The sequence below is a fragment of the Rissa tridactyla genome, chromosome 6, assembly GCF_028500815.1.
Source record: "Rissa tridactyla isolate bRisTri1 chromosome 6, bRisTri1.patW.cur.20221130, whole genome shotgun sequence".
Classification (NCBI taxonomy): domain Eukaryota; kingdom Metazoa; phylum Chordata; class Aves; order Charadriiformes; family Laridae; genus Rissa; species Rissa tridactyla.
The window spans coordinates 30,113,886-30,131,441 of NC_071471.1; the positions used below are offsets into that span (position 1 = coordinate 30,113,886).

General features: G+C 40.2%; 1 protein-coding gene across 1 annotated transcript in view; it reads left to right on the forward strand.

Moving 5' to 3' along the window:
• The window catches only part of PSMD1 (proteasome 26S subunit, non-ATPase 1), a 74,667-nt gene that overhangs the window by 8,957 nt on the left and 48,154 nt on the right, over window positions 1-17,556 (forward strand). Inside the window, exons 9-16 of the mRNA XM_054204788.1 lie at window positions 1,608-1,736; window positions 2,933-3,021; window positions 3,681-3,759; window positions 4,560-4,733; window positions 5,706-5,817; window positions 6,458-6,654; window positions 6,858-6,953; window positions 7,670-7,734. Coding sequence (XP_054060763.1) covers window positions 1,608-1,736; window positions 2,933-3,021; window positions 3,681-3,759; window positions 4,560-4,733; window positions 5,706-5,817; window positions 6,458-6,654; window positions 6,858-6,953; window positions 7,670-7,734 — 941 coding nt within the window. The remainder of the gene's footprint in view (window positions 1-1,607; window positions 1,737-2,932; window positions 3,022-3,680; window positions 3,760-4,559; window positions 4,734-5,705; window positions 5,818-6,457; window positions 6,655-6,857; window positions 6,954-7,669; window positions 7,735-17,556) is intronic.

The following is a 17,556-nucleotide window of genomic DNA, read 5'->3' on the forward strand; positions in this document are numbered from 1 at the left end:
GGTGACAGATGATCTCTGAGGACCAAATATTTGACAGTGTGAAAGTCCAGCAGTTCAGTGGCTGAAAGCTGAGGGAGAGTGGAAGGTGGGTAGATTTCAGTGGGAACTACTGAGCCCCAAAAAAGGGGACAGAAGGGTCTGGCTCATGTGTTTGCTTTTTGTTGATATTGAAATAATTAACTCATTCCAGAAGAAAGGGCCTGAAATTTGACTGCTGCTGGGAAGCTTAGCTGATGAATTAGTTTGTTGTAGTTTTTTTTTTTTCCCTCTCTTTCTGAAATCCAGCTGTAGTTCTGGCTGGATAGGACTGATGCTGTTCTGCAGGAACGGCTGGAGAGGATGCTGACATGCTGTAGTTTCTTTTCCATGGAGGAGGAAGGTGTTGCTTCTAGCCAGCATGGTGGCTGTGTTGCTGGGCCAGCTGGCTAGAATCTTTTTGTTCAGTTTCTTTTCCCAAGTATTGGAGAAAGTGGGATCACTTCTAACATGCACATACAATTGCATATCAGCATGTAGAATAGCTAATGCAATTCTGATGCTTCTGATGCTGAGGAAGGGAAATGCTACTGAAGAGGAAAGTAAAACCCAAGACAAGTTTTTCTTTTTCCCCATGGTGCATATTCGCAAACTAAACTTGTGAATCTTTGAGAGATTCTTGCAGATAACTTAAAACTTAATCAAGGGCAAACAGAAGTGTTTTCTTGAAATTATATTCCACAAGGCAAACAAAAGGGATTGAGTTACTTTACCCCATGAAGGAACCTGTAAACAGTGCTTTTGTGCCGGAAAGGTATCTTGAATCAGTTTCTGCTGCACTGGCATTGCTGACTGCTCCAGGGGACAAGTACATAAAAACAACCTGTGTGGCCAGAAATGTTCTTGAGCTTAATCTTCCACAATTCAGAAAGCTGACTACAAAGAAATAATTGAGGGGATTAGTTTAAGGGCTGAACTACTCATGCTTGGCTGGTCTCTGACCAGCTAACAATGTCGGTACAAAATATTGCAGTGTACTTTCACCCTGCCCAGAAGGGACTTCAGTTGGAACTTAATCTGTGAAAACTGTTCAGTCATGAGGAAGAAGGCTTTCTCAAAGAGCTCTGGAAGATGAATGTATTAGAGTTTCCTAGTTCTACTAGCTGTTCTAAATAAAGCCTTTACCTCACAAGAACGATGCTATAGCTTAGCAGCGTCATGCGAAGTGTTGTGACTTTGTGGTCATCTCCATTAAAACTTTCGTGGAAATAAAGGTCCACATTTATAAAAGTGGTTGCTACTTGCAGGAGACTCATTGTATCTGTAAGGCCAAACAGCAGCTTGCAGAATATCAGATGTCACTCATCCTTTTGCTTTCAATGAAAGAACACATTTATTTGAAAGGAGTCTCCTATCCCACCTGTGCTGTTGTGCACAAAGGGACTTGATTATCTGGGAGGTTTGGGCTTGTGCAGCAAGGGCAGAAACAATGTCCTTTTATTCCTAAAACTTGATAAATTTTGGAATGTGGTGTTGGGAACATGCCGGAGTGGCTTCTCATGAACTGTATTTTAACAGAGATGTAGTTGAGTTCTCATGGTTTTTTTTCTTCTTTTTGATTGTATGTGAAGAACCCAGAGCCTAAGGACCAGATCTCAAAAATGATTAAAATTTTAAGTGGGGAAATGGCCATTGAGTTACATCTGCAGTTTTTAATACGAAACAACAATACAGACCTCATGATCCTCAAAAACACAAAGGTAAGAGACTTTGTTAGATATGGTTGTCTTGGATTCACCTGATTCATCCTGTGTTTGTTTTGACCACGTTGCTGTTAATTTTACAACATCATCTTATGATTTAGCATGGTCTCTGGGTTTTGAGGATACAAATCTGTCTTTTAGTCATGATAAACTGACATTTAACATTTGAACCTGTGAGGCTGAAGAAGAGGTGATTGCACCCTAAAGAAGGCCGTATAATTAGACTGTTTCAGCTTGCAGCTAGTATGACCTAATGACATGCTGCTATTAGCTTGTTGATTCTTTTCTTCTTTTTCCCCCGATTGGTTATAGAAACTAATCCTTTTCTCCTCCCTTTTTTTGGTGGGTTTGTTTTTCATCTGGTCAGTTAGATGAATGAACTCACTCTCCAGCTCCGTGACAGATCCATTGCAAATGCTGCTGGGCTGGGGAGGGAGGGAGTCATCCAGGACTGTAGGTTATGATATGTTGGTATCTTGGTTCAGGTGTTATGTGAGTCCACACCTTCAGTTTGGCTAAAGAAATCCTGGTATGTGCTCAGAGACTATTGTTTCCACATTGAAGACAAAACCAAACAGATATTGTAATGTAGGCAGGGCTAGCGAATTGAGTAACTGGTTTTGGTTTTGAAGGTGTTACTGAAGGGTGGACAAATGAAAACTTGCAGGTAAATTAGACTCTCTTAAGCTAAACGGTTATTTGAAACCATAGGAGAGGTTTTTTTATCTGTGAAATGAGATGCATGTCATCAGCAAAAATCGTAGGGGATGCTTGTCAGTGGGTTCATCTATTTCAGGAGGCACCTCAAATGTATTGGAAAATCTTTTCCATTTGCTGGTTAAGTGCTTGGGAATGATGCTGCATAGTGTTCCGGGCATGGCTTGAAAACGTCAGCAGCACACGCTCTGCAGTGCTCAGTTCTGGGAACCAGAAGGCGGGGTTCTCCAGTTAAGCTGCAATTGAAGTAATCACATTTCTGACAGAAACTCATAGAAAGGATTGGTTTGCACTGGAAAGATGGGTTGAGGATATATTAGAATGTATTAAAAATCTATTAACTTTGATTAAACGGAAATTGCTGGTTAAATTAATCATAATTACAATCTATTTTTCTAGTGTACTGGCAAGCATGTTAAGTGACCTAGGGCATATCTTTTGGGGACTGGTGACACTGATTGTTTTTATTCTTTCAGGATGCAGTGCGGAATTCCGTGTGTCATACAGCAACGGTTATAGCGAACTCCTTTATGCATTGTGGTACAACCAGTGACCAGTTCCTTAGGTAAATCTATGGCAAGGAAGCTCCAATGACGTTTAGAGGGGTTTGAACAACATTGTTGCCCTATTTAGCTTGATACTCCCTAAAGCGTGGCTGCAGAACTCTGATGGGCTTAGAGAAGAATAAACAAAGGGTCTGAAAATTAATGTGGAGGCAGAGGGAAGAAGCTGGAATTGTTTTCTTTTCTCTATCCTCACAAACTGGCTTTATTTGACTGCTGACCATATGAGCAGTTTGGAAGGTGGAGATCTGGAATTTCTGTCCTCTTTGTTTAGTAGTTGGAGAATTTCTGAGATGATGTATCTTTTTTGGTAGGGACTGACAGTGCTGAATGGTTCTTGGAAGGGAAATGTCAGGGCTGACCTTAACCAGGGACTTGAGGAAAGCTCCAGAAACTCTGCTAGAGTTTCTCCCAGAGAGTTGATGGGCTGCATGTTGAGCAGTTCTCCATCTTTCACTGAGATCACCAGTGTCGAGAAACTTGACTATGACCAGCCAAAAATCAGGGCTGATGAAGGGGAGAGAAGTATAAAGTGGGAAATGTGGTTAGCCTTCTTGCCTTCTGGAGCTGCTTTCTGCTTTCAAAGCTATGGAATCATGCTTGCAGGATGAGGAACAGGCTGTATGAAAAGCTGTGTAACCTTTCTCTTTTCGTGTTCCAGAGACAACTTGGAGTGGTTGGCCAGGGCCACAAACTGGGCTAAATTTACTGCTACCGCCAGCTTGGGTGTTATACACAAGGTAACGTTGCATTAATTTCCCTCTGTTCAATAGAAATACTTGACTTGTGAACACTGGAAACATTGAAATGGTGATTCTGAAGATGCCCGCACTCCGGTTTAGCTAGTCTATAGCAAGGTACACAGCTGTAACTTAGTTTGTGTCTTTGCACTAAAGAAAAGCTGTGCTTTATCAAGTCCATCTCGTCTGATATCCAGTGTAGTTTACGGCATGTTTTGCTGAGCATCAAAAAGGTGGAAGGATAACGTGGCTCAAGGAGAGAGTCTTCTTCCTAGCTCTTCTCTTCTTTTGTGAGTCGATCAGAGTCAATAGTTTCTAGCTATTAAAATTGCAGATGTATATTTCTGAAGTGGTTTTGAGACAGTACCGAAGTCCTTACTATACTAAGTTTCAGTAAGTTTGACTGGTGATCTAAGTAGTGGGCATTTTTTTCAAATTCATTCCAAGGGAGGGTATATTTAAAGCTGTTCTCAAATAGCAAGAAGTCTTCGTAATTGTTTCCTGTGCCTCAGCCCTCATTAAAGTGCTCTAAGTGAATGAAGCGGGGTAGCTTCAGGCCAAATTTGTCCTGGTTTATATCAGTGACCAAGTGATTGATGAACATTCATGTACTGTGGTTAATAAAAACTCAGTACAGGATTCTTTGCTTATTGTACAGCACTGAAAAGCTGATTTTTGTGGAGAAAGTAATGGCTATAACATGTTTTCTGCTGACTTGTTTAAATGTTATCATAAAGTGTTTGCATTCACTCTTTTTTCACTTTGCACTTCCCTTACTGCTGGACACTTGAACATTACAGGGTCATGAGAAAGAAGCATTACAGCTAATGGCGACATACCTACCCAAGGACACCTCTCCAGGGTCAGCCTACCAGGAAGGCGGAGGTCTCTATGCCTTGGGTCTCATTCATGCTAACCATGGTGGGGACATCATTGACTATTTGCTGAACCAGCTGAAGAATGCCAGTAATGATGTAGGTACTGGGTTCGGTAATGAACCTTTGTTTTGTTGGGAATATCTAGAAGGGTGCTAGCTGTTTGAGAAGCGGGGGTTAGAAGTAACTAAGATTGTGTCAGTAGTGTGATACTTACACCTCCTGTGGGCCTTAAATATAAAGTTTGGGTTTTAACAACCTATTGCTAAATTTTTAGGAAATTCTTATGTATTTAACAGTGAATCTAGCTTCATCTTTCTTACTACTTGTATATCTGCTTTGCTTTGCTAGTGGACCTGTGGTATTCAGGCACTGTTATTGCTTACAGCTTAGCTGTCAAAGGAATAAGCCACAAAATGCGTCTGCGCCCTGTAGGTTTAATGCATCTTATACAAAAAGCAGTGTTCTACTTCACCATGTACTGTTCGTAGACCTCTACAAAAAGTCTCTTTTTAAGTTAGGAATAGATTAGTATTTTCCAAGCATGTTCCCTTCTTCTCCTTGGACTTGTACTCTCTTTGGACTTGGGAATTTCAGACGACTACTATAAAAATTCTGTGAACAGATCCCACTCACCTTATTACAAATGTACTGCCTTTCCTGTATTTGCTGTTAGAAGAAAAGAGGATGTAGACTGTTTTAAGTGGGTACTGATTTAGCTTTCTATTCAAAAGCTATTACTAGGCAGCAATTCTTACACATGGCACAGATTTATGGTTTTACATAAATCACTCAGTGGGGAAAAAGACCTTAAAGATACTAGAAAGTCTCTTGTGCTATGTGTAAAGCTTCTGATACTCATTTTTTGTGTGCTTTTTATTCTATTTTCTGCCTCTTTCATCAGTTACTGCCTGAAATGGTGAAAGTGGTATTTCTAACAGGTTAAGAAATTGTTTTGGGTGTTTGGGGGCTAAATGTTTGCAGCTTTATATTGATGGAAGGATGTCTACTTCAGCTGAAGCCATACTGTGCCCTGTTTTATGATGACTGAACTTGCATATGCTTCTCTAGATTGTCCGACACGGTGGCAGCCTGGGTTTGGGTCTGGCTGCCATGGGGACAGCACGTCAAGACGTGTATGATTTGCTGAAAACAAATCTATACCAGGATGATGCAGTGACAGGTAAATGTTCTGCTTTCAAAGCAAATAACCATCTGAGGCCTTATCAGGCATCTGTAGTTTTTTGGTGGTTTTTTTTCAGGTTTTCTGTTAGCAGCGTGGATTGCTTCTAGGTGGCCTTAGCTGTGTTTTATTTACTGACCTTTTCCTGTTCAGCATGGTTCTTTAGTTATGTGGCAGTAATGTGCACAGGTCCTGTCAGGACTGGTCTGTGGCACTATGCCAAATTGATAAGACATGCTAGGTCTTTAAACAGTCCCTTATTTTGCTTTATTCTTTCCTTTGTCACATGCTTTTTGTTGTGGTTGATCTCCAGAGCCATGTGCCCTTTTTGGCTGAGAGACAGGCTTGGAGAAGCTTGTAGGGGCTACTGCTGCTGCATTGGCAGGGGTTCACAGGAAAATTATCTCAGCAGCTCTTGGCCCAAGGAAGAGAAAATTGAACTTGGTAGGGAAGAGCACTAAATTGTCTCTAGTGGGTTATCAAGTCAAGCACACTTGGCCATGAATAATAGGGTTGCTGGGTGTGGTGGTGTCCAGAAGTGATCTGTTGGTTTACATCCTGTGTGATTCTCTAGATATAATATTTACTGCTTTTGGGAACAGAGTTTGCTTGATTTTTTTTGGTTTTCTGTGCTGTGCAGGTGAGGCAGCTGGCCTGGCACTGGGATTGGTTATGTTGGGATCTAAAAATGCTCAGGCTATTGAGGACATGGTTGGCTACGCACAGGAAACCCAGCATGAAAAGATTTTGCGAGGCCTTGCGGTTGGAATTGCTCTGGTCATGTACGGGAGGATGGAGGAGGCAGATGCTCTCATTGAGAGTCTCTGCAGAGATAAGGTAAGTTTAGCCGTGACTTAATCCCTGGCCCTTTTGTTACATGGGTGACATTCCTGTCCTTCTGTGAAATCTCCAGCTGCGGTGGGTTGGCTGTTTTGAACCAGGGAAGTTCTTACATTATTCTAAGTCAGACAGTTTCACAAGTCGCTTCACTCCGAGTCCCTGTTCAGATGGATGTTAAATAGTGATGCTTTCTCTTTCAGGATCCAATTCTCCGTCGTTCTGGCATGTACACTGTTGCTATGGCATACTGTGGCTCAGGGAACAACAAGGCGATCAGACGCCTACTGCATGTGGCTGTAAGTACTGTGGGTTTAGGAGCACATACAATCATAGAATGGTTTGGGTTGGAAGGGGCCTTAAAGATCATCTAGTTCCAACGCCCCTGCCTTGGGCAGGGACACCTCCCACTAGGCCAGGCTGCTCAAAGCCCCATCCAGCCTGGCCTTGAACACCTCCAGGGATGGGGCAGCCATGGCTTCTCTGGGCAATCTGAGAAGAAACAGCAAGAAATTTGTGGTGAGAGAGTAAGCTCATCGCTTTGACAGGCTTTGTGTCTACAGTGTTCACGTTCTGCTCCAATTCAGAGATTGTAAAGTGATGAAAACTTTCTTTAATACCATGAGTAGAAATAACAGGGTTTTCTGACATTAGGATAAGCAGACTTTCAGCAAAAGAATATTCAATCTGGTAACACGAACAAGGAACCTATTAAAAAATAAAACATGATCCTAAAGTAGTTAGTAGTGGGTTTGCAGTGAATAGTCTATATAATGATGGGCTGGGGAAAAAAACAACGCCAGCTGTAGAAGATGATGCTCTTCGATAGGCTTGCAGTCACAGTGTATGGACAAGGGTGAGGCTGTTTCAGCTAAGGCTGAACGTGATTGTTAATTTTCTTTCTTCATAATCCTGTCTTCTTGATTAACTTGTGTGCCTGACACCTGACCTGAAATGTTGCGTAGTCCTCAAGTGTTTTCACTATATTCTGAATGTCCTGTTTTCCCTTTTGCAGGTGAGTGATGTAAATGATGATGTGAGGCGGGCAGCTGTTGAGTCACTTGGTTTCATTCTGTTCAGGTACAGTATCTTCCTTGGTCACTTCTACAGCCTTCAATTTGATGTCTCTTACATTTTCAGGAAATGTGTACGCTGCTGCTTTCACAAAATGACTCAATTGCTAAGTGAATGGAGGTTGAAAAGTCAAAAGATTGAGAATAAAACTTGGTTCAGAGTTGGAAGCCTTCCTTAATGTTCAGCAGATGCTTAATGAGCCTTTCAGTAGGTTTCCGGACTTACGGCTTAATTGTCTGAATAGAGTTAGATGAAATTGACAAATAGAATGAAAAGTTAATATTTGCAGGATTGAGAGTTAATTAAAAATTAAATATACAGTGCTTGTGCCAGGCCTCTTAAAGGCAGCAGTACTCAGACAAATACGTCTGCCTAATTGCTGTCTAAAACATTCCTGGAGGTTGTGACTTGGGTAAAAATAAACTGAAGAAGGATGTTGTTTTTTAAGTATCCATTGTTAAACCCTGACAGGTTATTGGGCTTATACTGTGGTGTTGTGAGCCCATCACAAAATAGTCATGATGTTTGCTTTCGTTCTCTAAAGTGAAATCTGCTGCTGAACTGGTATTTTGTAGTGCTCAGTAGTTTTCTGTAGTTCCCTAGGTAAGAGGTATTTGAGGGTGTTTTTAATTAGATTGGGGAAGGTTCCCCAAGGACTACACCTTTATCTGTTAATACAGTAATGTGTGTAATCCAAGCACTGAGCCAAGCTGCAGCCTTTGAGTGTGTCTGAGAGGAGGTAGTGCATGCTTGGCTCCAGGACTGTAATTTAAAAATCTATGCATCTTCACATTCTTTGGGTTAGTGGCAGTCTAAATTTATCCTAAAAAGCAGGATAAAAGGTGCTTAAAGCTGGTATTAAAAAAATGGGTTACTTGATATGACCAGTCAATTTGTCTTAACCAGGTTGTTCCTCACCTAGAAATTACTCTGCTCCATTGTGTTTTATTTAAAGCATATTCTGGCTGCAATTAAATGTAGTTTACAAGCAGAACAAATTCTCTCTGTGGGCAGCAGGCGTCTCCCAAGAGCTTCTGCTCTGTTGCTTTCAATGGACACAGATCTTTCTTTGCTGCATAGCGATCTGAGTCTCTCCTGAAGCCAAAGGGTCTGTTTAACTGGCTTCTGCATCTGTGTACAGAAGGAAAATTCCATGCAGGCCTTCCATAGTTTCAGGCATCTTTTTTCCAAAAAGCACTTTTGATCTCCGATTTCAGTGTAATTTTTCTTTTCAACAAATGCAAAACAAAATTGGACATTGATAGCTCCTACCAAAATGAGGAGCTTTCAAGGCTCTGAGCTAAACCATTTACCATGTGCTGGCATCTTGTTGGAGCAAGACAGTTCTGGGCCTGTTCTCTCCATATCCAGCAATGAGGAAATGAGTTACATCATCTTTGACTCTTTCACCTGCTCTGCAGTGGTTCAGATTTTATCCTGCCTCTTCCCTTCCCTTTCTGGGGGGGTACAGTCCAAAACCTGCTTGCACAACAGGGAGGAATATTTCCCTGTAAATTCCAGTGTCTATTTGGTAGCAAAGGACTAATGCTTTTCAGTTGATTATCACTGGCTTCTGGAGGCAAAAGGCTTGTGTTAGGCTGTTGTAGTTGCTAACGCTTTTCACTTGATAACTGTCACAAAATATGCGATCAGTTGTTTTGCTTTAAGACACAGTTCTGGAGGGAGCCCTTGGTTTGTCTAGCCCAGACATGCAGTAATGGAAGGGATTTTCTGCTTAGAGGGCCCCACAGATTACCCCCTGCATTATTCTCTAATTATAGTCCAAAAGCCGTGTTTCAGTTCCTGGAAAGAAATATCATCCATCGGTGTAGGGATCTAGAAGCAGGTTTTACATTTACCTTCCCTGTTTGCTGAAACTGCTAGTTAGCACTAATGGTGTGCTCTGGCCACCTCAACACCGCAGGTGTGCAGAGATGTAAAGAGCAAATGGGCTGTGACTTTGTCAGATTTCATGACTGAAATTACATCTTTTTCTTAGAACTGTTAAAGGTCACTAATACAGCATTGAATACTGGCAAGAGTCAGCTTTTGGATGAAGGGTTTTCTGATGGATGATGAGCAGGTCTGTAACACAGTGGGCTAAGCCCCAGAAATTAACCTCGTCTTAAGTGAAGGAACAAGAATGAAGCTCCTGGGAGAAGAGGTCTCGTTGAATTCTTTGTATGTGGTTCCAGAAAGGGCTCTGTGAAGTCAGGGTTGAAATAAGAGAATAAATTTGTTTAATGCAGTCTACATTTTTCTTGGGGAGTTCTTGCCATTACAGTAGGGTCAAACATACTGAAGGTGTAAGTTCATCTGCTGGGTTGTACACTACAGCAGCAGGAGTATGCAAAGACTTGTGCTTCTGTCTGTTTCTCCTGTAGGAATAATAAAATCCCTATAAGGTTGGAGGTCACACAATCAGAGGGTGGTAATTTCCTTAAAAACACCATAGGTAAACATGACAGAGCTCCTGACAGAGCTGAATACATGGTGTCACCTAGTTTGTTTTGTCCTTTTGTTACAGCTGTCTGTGAATAAATGTTCTTCCTCTTGGATTTGAACTAAAAGTGTCATAAACGTCACAAAGCCAGCTATTTTTGGGTAATACGTTTGCATAGCAGAACATTCTATAAGGCTTTTATGTCCTTGTTTACCTCTGTGAGTCTTCTGTGCTAGTACATACATGCAACCCTGTGTCCAAGCACAGCTTGGCTTTTATGGCTAGATTTAATGAAAGCAGCACAGTAACAGAGTAAAATGTGATAGAGCATAACGTAATAAAACATGACATTTAATTTTTAAAGCAACGAGGTTTTGCTTTAACTTAAAGATTAACTTTTGTATAGTTTTTTTACCCTCTTTTTTAGGGGAAGTACTGCCCTTAGCATATAATTCCTTAAGAGAATTTCTATATTCCTTAACATCAAGTGAAAACAGTCTGTAGTTATGGCTCTCTTTAAATTAGCGTCAGTTGGGGTTTTTTTGTAACTGCAATACCTTTTGTCTTCTCAGATAACTAAAGAAATGTTAAAATGCACTTTCAGCAGTGTTCAGGAGTTTTCTTCCTACGCTCTTTTCCAAAGTTGTCCTTGTTGCCTGGAGCAGAGGTGGAAAGTTGCAGAAGCAAGAATTTCACCAGCAGCATCACTAACTGTATTTGCTCAGCAAGTCCTGTGGTACTTTGAGGGTAGGCCACGTAAGGAACGCTTGATGGACTCTGTGCATTGCTGAAAACATCAGCTATGGTGCAAGAGTTTTGAAGGGATTAGGGGAGCAGCGGTTAATGCTGCTGTAGCAGTTAGACACTTGGATGTTGGAAGCGTGCTCGCCTTGCTGCATGAAAGTCTGCAGGCGAGTCGCTCTAGGGAGCAGAGCAGTAGCAGTCATACTGCCTGAGCTGCAGAATACATTGTGGGGTCCTCTTCGTATAGCACAAAACTGACTTCCTTGCTCTGTTCTTGGACGCCCTAAAGCTTTCCCAGGGGCCATGTATGTGGAATTGAAGCTTGTTAAACGGCAGTGTTGCTGCTGTTAGTTCGGGTTTTGCTGACTGTTTAGAAGCAATCCACATGTCTGCAGACTGGGGATTGAAAGCACAGCTTGCTGGCTGTAGGGCTTGGTATGGCTTTTTCCCCCCTCTCGGCTTAGTGCCTTACAAAAATTAGGCACTAGTTATGTATTTTGCGACTCATCATTTTCATGCTACTGTATTAAATTATCAGAAAATGCTCTAGTGCAAGAGAATTGTTTCAAAACTATCTCCTCCTTTCTTCCTCGTCACAACTAGCAAGACAGCCGAAATGGTGCAGCATAAAAACCTGAGGCTTAAGCTTGAGATGTTTGGAGATTGCAGTGTGGATGCAGGGCTGTACAAGAAGCTGTTTTGTGAAATAGCAAGAAGAGAAATGATATATTGACTTGGCTACTGTAACATGCCTCTGTTCTCCCAATCCTGATAGTTTTGCCAGTGATCGTAGATAGCGTACTTACCTTATTGTTGATGTTTTTGTATTAGTCCTCTTTCTACTAAAGTGGTTTATAAAATATTTATCATGACTGTTGGAAAACAGCATTTAAGGCGCTTGTAATTTCTGGTCAGCCTTTTTCTTTCATTAAGACTATTACGATGAGATGGAAAACACAATAAATTTAGTGTTTTACTTTTGAAAAATGGAAAGAATTATTTTTATGTTAATTTTTACTACTTTAGATCATGATTGATCTCTGTTAATATCACAGAGGGAGATGTGATTGGTTTATGTAGTCGACTTTATTTTTAAATTGTTATAGGCTGGAGGAATGCTGCAGTCTTATCTAAACACTTCCGTTTAGATAGGAAATTAGGAGGTAGAAGTTTTATAGATATAACAAATCTGGTTAGGGAGAAGGCTTCAATGTGGGATGCAGCAGTGCTTGAAAGCATGAGCTGGAAAGGTTTAATGCTCTCATTGCAGTTAAGTACAGGGGAATAAGAGCCATGAGGAAGCAGGACGTAAGTTGTGGGATGCTGCTTCTGCCTTGGTGCAATATTGTTGGGAAAAGGCTAAGGGCAGGAGAGGGAACATTGCAGCCTCTAGAGAGTCCCGAAAGGAAGATGTAGTCTCGGCTGATCAGTGTAGGCTACCCAAACATGGGGAACTCTGCATGGCTTATGTTCAGTTCTTCAGTTTAGGATGATGCAAGTGAAGTGGTAATGTTTCCTGCTTTTGTATTCTTTGTGTTTACATAGCCTTTGATATTTTAACGCTATATATTTGTTTTAAAGCAAACACAGATCAGATACTTGGATTTTGTTCCAGGAAGACTTAGGCAGTTTGCTTTCTTTAACTCCTACAACCTACCTTTATTCAGTAGGCAGATGGCAGATCTTCTGGGTAATTGAGTATGAGGCTAACAGTCACTCTAATGTGATCTGTACCAGTGACTTTTTCAGTGTATTAATTGTGAAGAAGAATAATTTAGTGAAACATACGTGCTTGTTAATTCTTCCATAGGAAAATTAAAAGGATTTTGTTTGCCCTCCAAACCTTTTTATCTTTGTCTTATTAATTCTTCCTGGGGGAGGAGAATGAAGGTCCCTTTCAGTGAAAGGTTAATAGTAACAGAAACCTTATTATAATCAGAAGAAGCCTTAGACTTTCACTGAAGTCTTTTTGGGTTTGAAAATGCCTTTATCTGCAGGTCTGAAACTGGAAACAGAGCTGTGTGTCTTCACTGACCAAACTGTAGTGCACTGGAGAAATCCCTCAGCCTCTCTGGCAAAACTTAATCTAACTTCTAATGAAAATTGTAGCTGTACAATCAGGTTGCACAAATACATTAATTGTTTCAAACAATACTATATGACATCTTGCATCGGTTCTTTCCCTGCTATTATTTTATCTCTGTTCTAGACTATTTGTATGCATGAGATTTTACTTTGGAAAACAGCGCTTGTATCACTTGAGCTTTTGAAAATCTCAGCAAGTGTTTTAACTTCCTACTGTAAACAGGAATGTCTACACGGATAAGTAAATTAATAAGATTGGTTTAAATCTGAGTTACTTCAGCCTAGCTTGCACCCTGCTGAAAACTCAAAAATATTCCTTCAGGAAGTCACTTGCTCCTCAGGGCCTAAAAATACTTCCTATAGTGCCTATAATAAGCCTATAAGCTTATCTATAAAGATTTTCAGATCACTGAATCAGTGTGCATGAGAAGAGGGAGAGAAACCGGTCAAGTATGTTCACATCCATACCTCTAATTCCAGAAAAATATTTTCAGTTTCTCAGATTATACACACTAAGGCTTTTTAACTGAGTAACAAAACATTTTAAGCAGTGTGATTGATAACTGAATTGATTGACCAAATCCTTGAATTTGCTTTAAAACTATGGCTCAGCAACTGAAGTTTCAAATTAAGTTATCAAAAATGCTGAGATTCTTTGAGCCATTAAATGAAGTCGATAAATTATTTGTTTTTATGGCAAAAACTTTCTGTTGGATTTTATTAGGGAATATCAATGTGCCTCTTGCAGAGTAAAAGGCTCATTTGTTGTGCAGGGTTTAATGAATTTGAAAATGAGTTGCTGTCACCTGTCTACTGCATTTGTCAAGAGGATCCTTCAGAGAGCAAGAAGCTCTTCATTTTTTAAGAGCGTGATGTTGTTTTTCAGAGCTTGGAAAGGGCCGCAATACCTGGATGCAAGGAATCTTAGATGTGGTTAGACAAATAGGGTTTGATATGAATTATTAAAAGTAAGAATACAAATGGACATTTCATCAAGCCATCTTTCCTCTTTGAGTAACTAGCTTGCCATTTAAAAATGAAAAAACTTCCTTTCCTGTTCTGTAGGGCAAAAGCCTCTCTTTGCAACTGGAGAAAACAGTGTATCTCACGGGAACGGGCACTGGCAGTAAACACCATGGTGTCAAATCCCAAAGCAAAAATACGGAAGTTACTTCTCTCCTGACTGTTGTTTTTGCCATGTTGATGGTTACCTAGAGAGCCAAAGGGGAAGTGGAACAAAGGAGTGCTTCTTAGCAGTTTTACATAGACATCTTTATCAATATGATGAAAGAAATCTAATGCTTCATGGTGATACTAAGTCAATCCAGAGAACTGGCCAGAACACTGGGACTCCTGGCTCCAGCTTGCAAGGCAAAGAGCCAGCAGAGCTGTGGCGAGTGTCCTGGCTCTTCGGGCTCCAGTGTCCCAGGTTGTTCAGTATGCCTTTACCAGGTTTACTCTCCTTGCATTACTTTACCTTTTAAGGTTGATGTTACATGTGGCAGCCTAAAAAAAGATTTAGGGCGTAACGCTTTTGCTTTTTCATACCAGCTTGCAGTGCTGTGGATTTTTCCACAATAAGAAAATGGTGTAGGAAAATGACATTTTCTGTGAAGCACCGTAAGAAATCAGTGTGCCTCTCGTGTGCTCGTGAACAGCTTTACAGCATCAGTTGCTCTTCTCAGTGCTTTGACTTCTGCTTAACACTGGATTTTTTTAGCTGTATTTTGATGCATTTGAAAATTGATGCTGGTATGGCCGGATGCGATATGGTTAGGAAGAGTTTTTTACACGTGGAGAATACAAGATGAGTGATGAATAAATTTTTCTGCCTGCCTAAAAGTTTTCTGATAGAATCCAAACTGAAGACTTGCAGTTTATAGAACCCCAGTTGTTTTGGAACTGGCTTCACAAAATGTATTTTATATCACCACAGTTCAGATTAGCTGAATTTCTTGCTTCTCTTATTTTTTAGGGTGGCTTAGAGGTTGGGATTTTGTTTGGTTGATTTTGTCTGGGTTTTTTTGTTGTTTTGCTTGGGTTTTTTTTTTTAAGGTATTCCCTTTATTTGCATTTCAAGGCATTCATTCTGTTAGGCTTCAAACTCTATTATTTTTCTCTCTGCGAGACTGCTGAGTTGGATATATTTATAGGTAGTCCTTCTGTCCATGTCTGTGCTGTAATTTTTAATTAGATAGGCAGACAGAACATTGACTAAGTATCTCCTAATGTATTTTAAATAGTTACACACACACCATACTTGTACGTTGTTATTCTAAAATGTATTTCTTCCCATAGTGCTCGTATGTTGCAGATCAGCTTTGACTTTTGTTTGTCTTGCTTCTCTAGTAGTTTAAAAATAAATGAAATGCACTAGATAAGGGTTTCTGTGTTCATGAGGAAAGTTGAACTAGGTAACTGTGTAAGTTATTATTTTATGTAGCATATAGAGGCCATAGAGCTTGCCCGATGGTTGGCTTGGCATGAGCCGGATTCTGAAAGAACTGAGATCATTTCACTTCAGAGAAAGGAATGTCTTTTTTTTTTTATTTAATGGGAAATGCATGACCCCTTTCCTCCTGTAAAAAGGACTTGTGTTCTGCTAGCAAGTGACTGCAATCCTTTTATCAATTATCATTTAGGCTGCTATCTTTATGAAGGAGGCTGGAAGCTATAGCAATGCTCTCACTTCTCAGCCAGCATGTAAAAATATATTTTATATATTTGTGCTACTTAAAGATGGTGCTCGTGGATGTAGCCCTGAGCATCCTCTCTCCCTCTGTCAGTACCACTGAGCAGTGTTGTCTTTAGTTACCATACAACAAACTTGTGCTTTCTTACAGTAGCTTGCAGTGACTCTGGATCTGCAAAAGATTGCAGTTTTCAATCATGTCTTGCTAATGAAGGTAATGTCTTTATTCAGATCTGTTCTTGTAGATACAGTTGCTAAAACAAGAACTCTGCTGTCCCTTATGTTGTCTTTTTATTTCATAGTTCTGCATCTTCTCTTCATCTTTCTTCTCCCTCTGCCCTTATACTTTCCAAGACTCTTACCTGAATTCTTAGCTTGTTTGCTTTGTCAATGGACAAGCAATTTCTTCTTTTGCTTAGCATGTTAAATGGAATGTGCACCTTGATGATGTGTTTCTGTCTTTGGAGAAATTTCCTTTTTCTGTAGGAAGACTGGATTTTTGATTGGGCACTAGTCCTTTCAGTTGAGGTTTATTGTTGCTGACTAAATTGAGTAACTGGGACATGTCGAGCTTCTATTTATGATTAATAAAATTGAGAAATCTATGCTGTATTGACAAAATACGTCTTTGCTCGGTGACACTTTTTCAAGGATTGTTTCCTGTTGGTGGAACCTAACCATTGACTATGAAGAGGCCTTGGAATTGTTTTCTGTGGGACACTTACGGCAGATTACTCCTCGTGTCATTGCTTGTTGCAGACTGACAGTTGTACAAGAATAGGGTCAGACAGAAGAGAACTAAATTACCTCTTGCTCTTTCCAGATGCTGTGGTGTTCCTGCTGCAAAGGGAAAATTTAAGTTGTAGGTGAAAGTCGATGATTGCTACCTGCTCTCTGAATGGGGTTTGTTTAATCAACATGGATTTATTTAGTAAGAGAGTTTTCAAAGAGAACTGCTTCTTGCTCTCTGGCTGCTGGGAAATAACCCCTCAAAAATGGTGCTGTGCCAGTTTGCCACTTGGTGTTACTCCTAATGAAGGCCAGTTCCTGCATTGCAAAAGATGCTTTTAATTTTTTTTTTATTTGTTCGCTCTGTGCATGGATGTGATTGCACCTAGTTCCAAAGTGCCTGCTTTAAGTTAAATGAGACACTAGTCTGTGACGTTTTCAGCTACCTACCTGGAAGTTTTGGAGTTGTTTGGGTTTGTTTTATTCCTACTTCCTCCCCCCATTGATCTTCGAAGTAATCTAGGTATTATTAAAGGCTTTTGATTCTCAAATATTTTTAGATATAGGCATCTTTCACAGCTATAGCAATCCATCAATTCTGGCTTTTAACTACAGGATCCTCCTAAACAGATTTTGATTAATGAAAGAAGAGTAAGAGCAGTTAGAGCTTATTCTAACTTAAGTGGGTAGTGACTATGACCAAAAAGGGGAGGAAGGAGACAAATTACTGTAAGTACCACAGAAGTATTTTTAATATTTTCTCCTGGAACTCTCTGGCAGTTCTTACATTAGGTTCTGTTTCGAACTTGCATATGTTTTAAATTAAAGATATATAAATAAATGTTGGAAGGACATGTTATCTTTAGTACTTTCTGTTCTGCAGATGAAAAAACCTAAGCCTTTTGCTGTACATAACTTTAGTGTATAACAAGAGAGTTCTGAAAACATCTAACAATGAAAACAAAGCCCAAGCTGAAAATTTTACTGTAAATTGAAACTATCAAAAAAAAATGGTCAGGTGGCTGCTTACTGTAACAACTCCAGTACTTTGGGGAAATCCGATTTCCCTTCCCAAAGGGAGGTGGTCTGGAACAATCAGAAGCTCTTGATTACCCAGATGATAAATAGCTTTTAC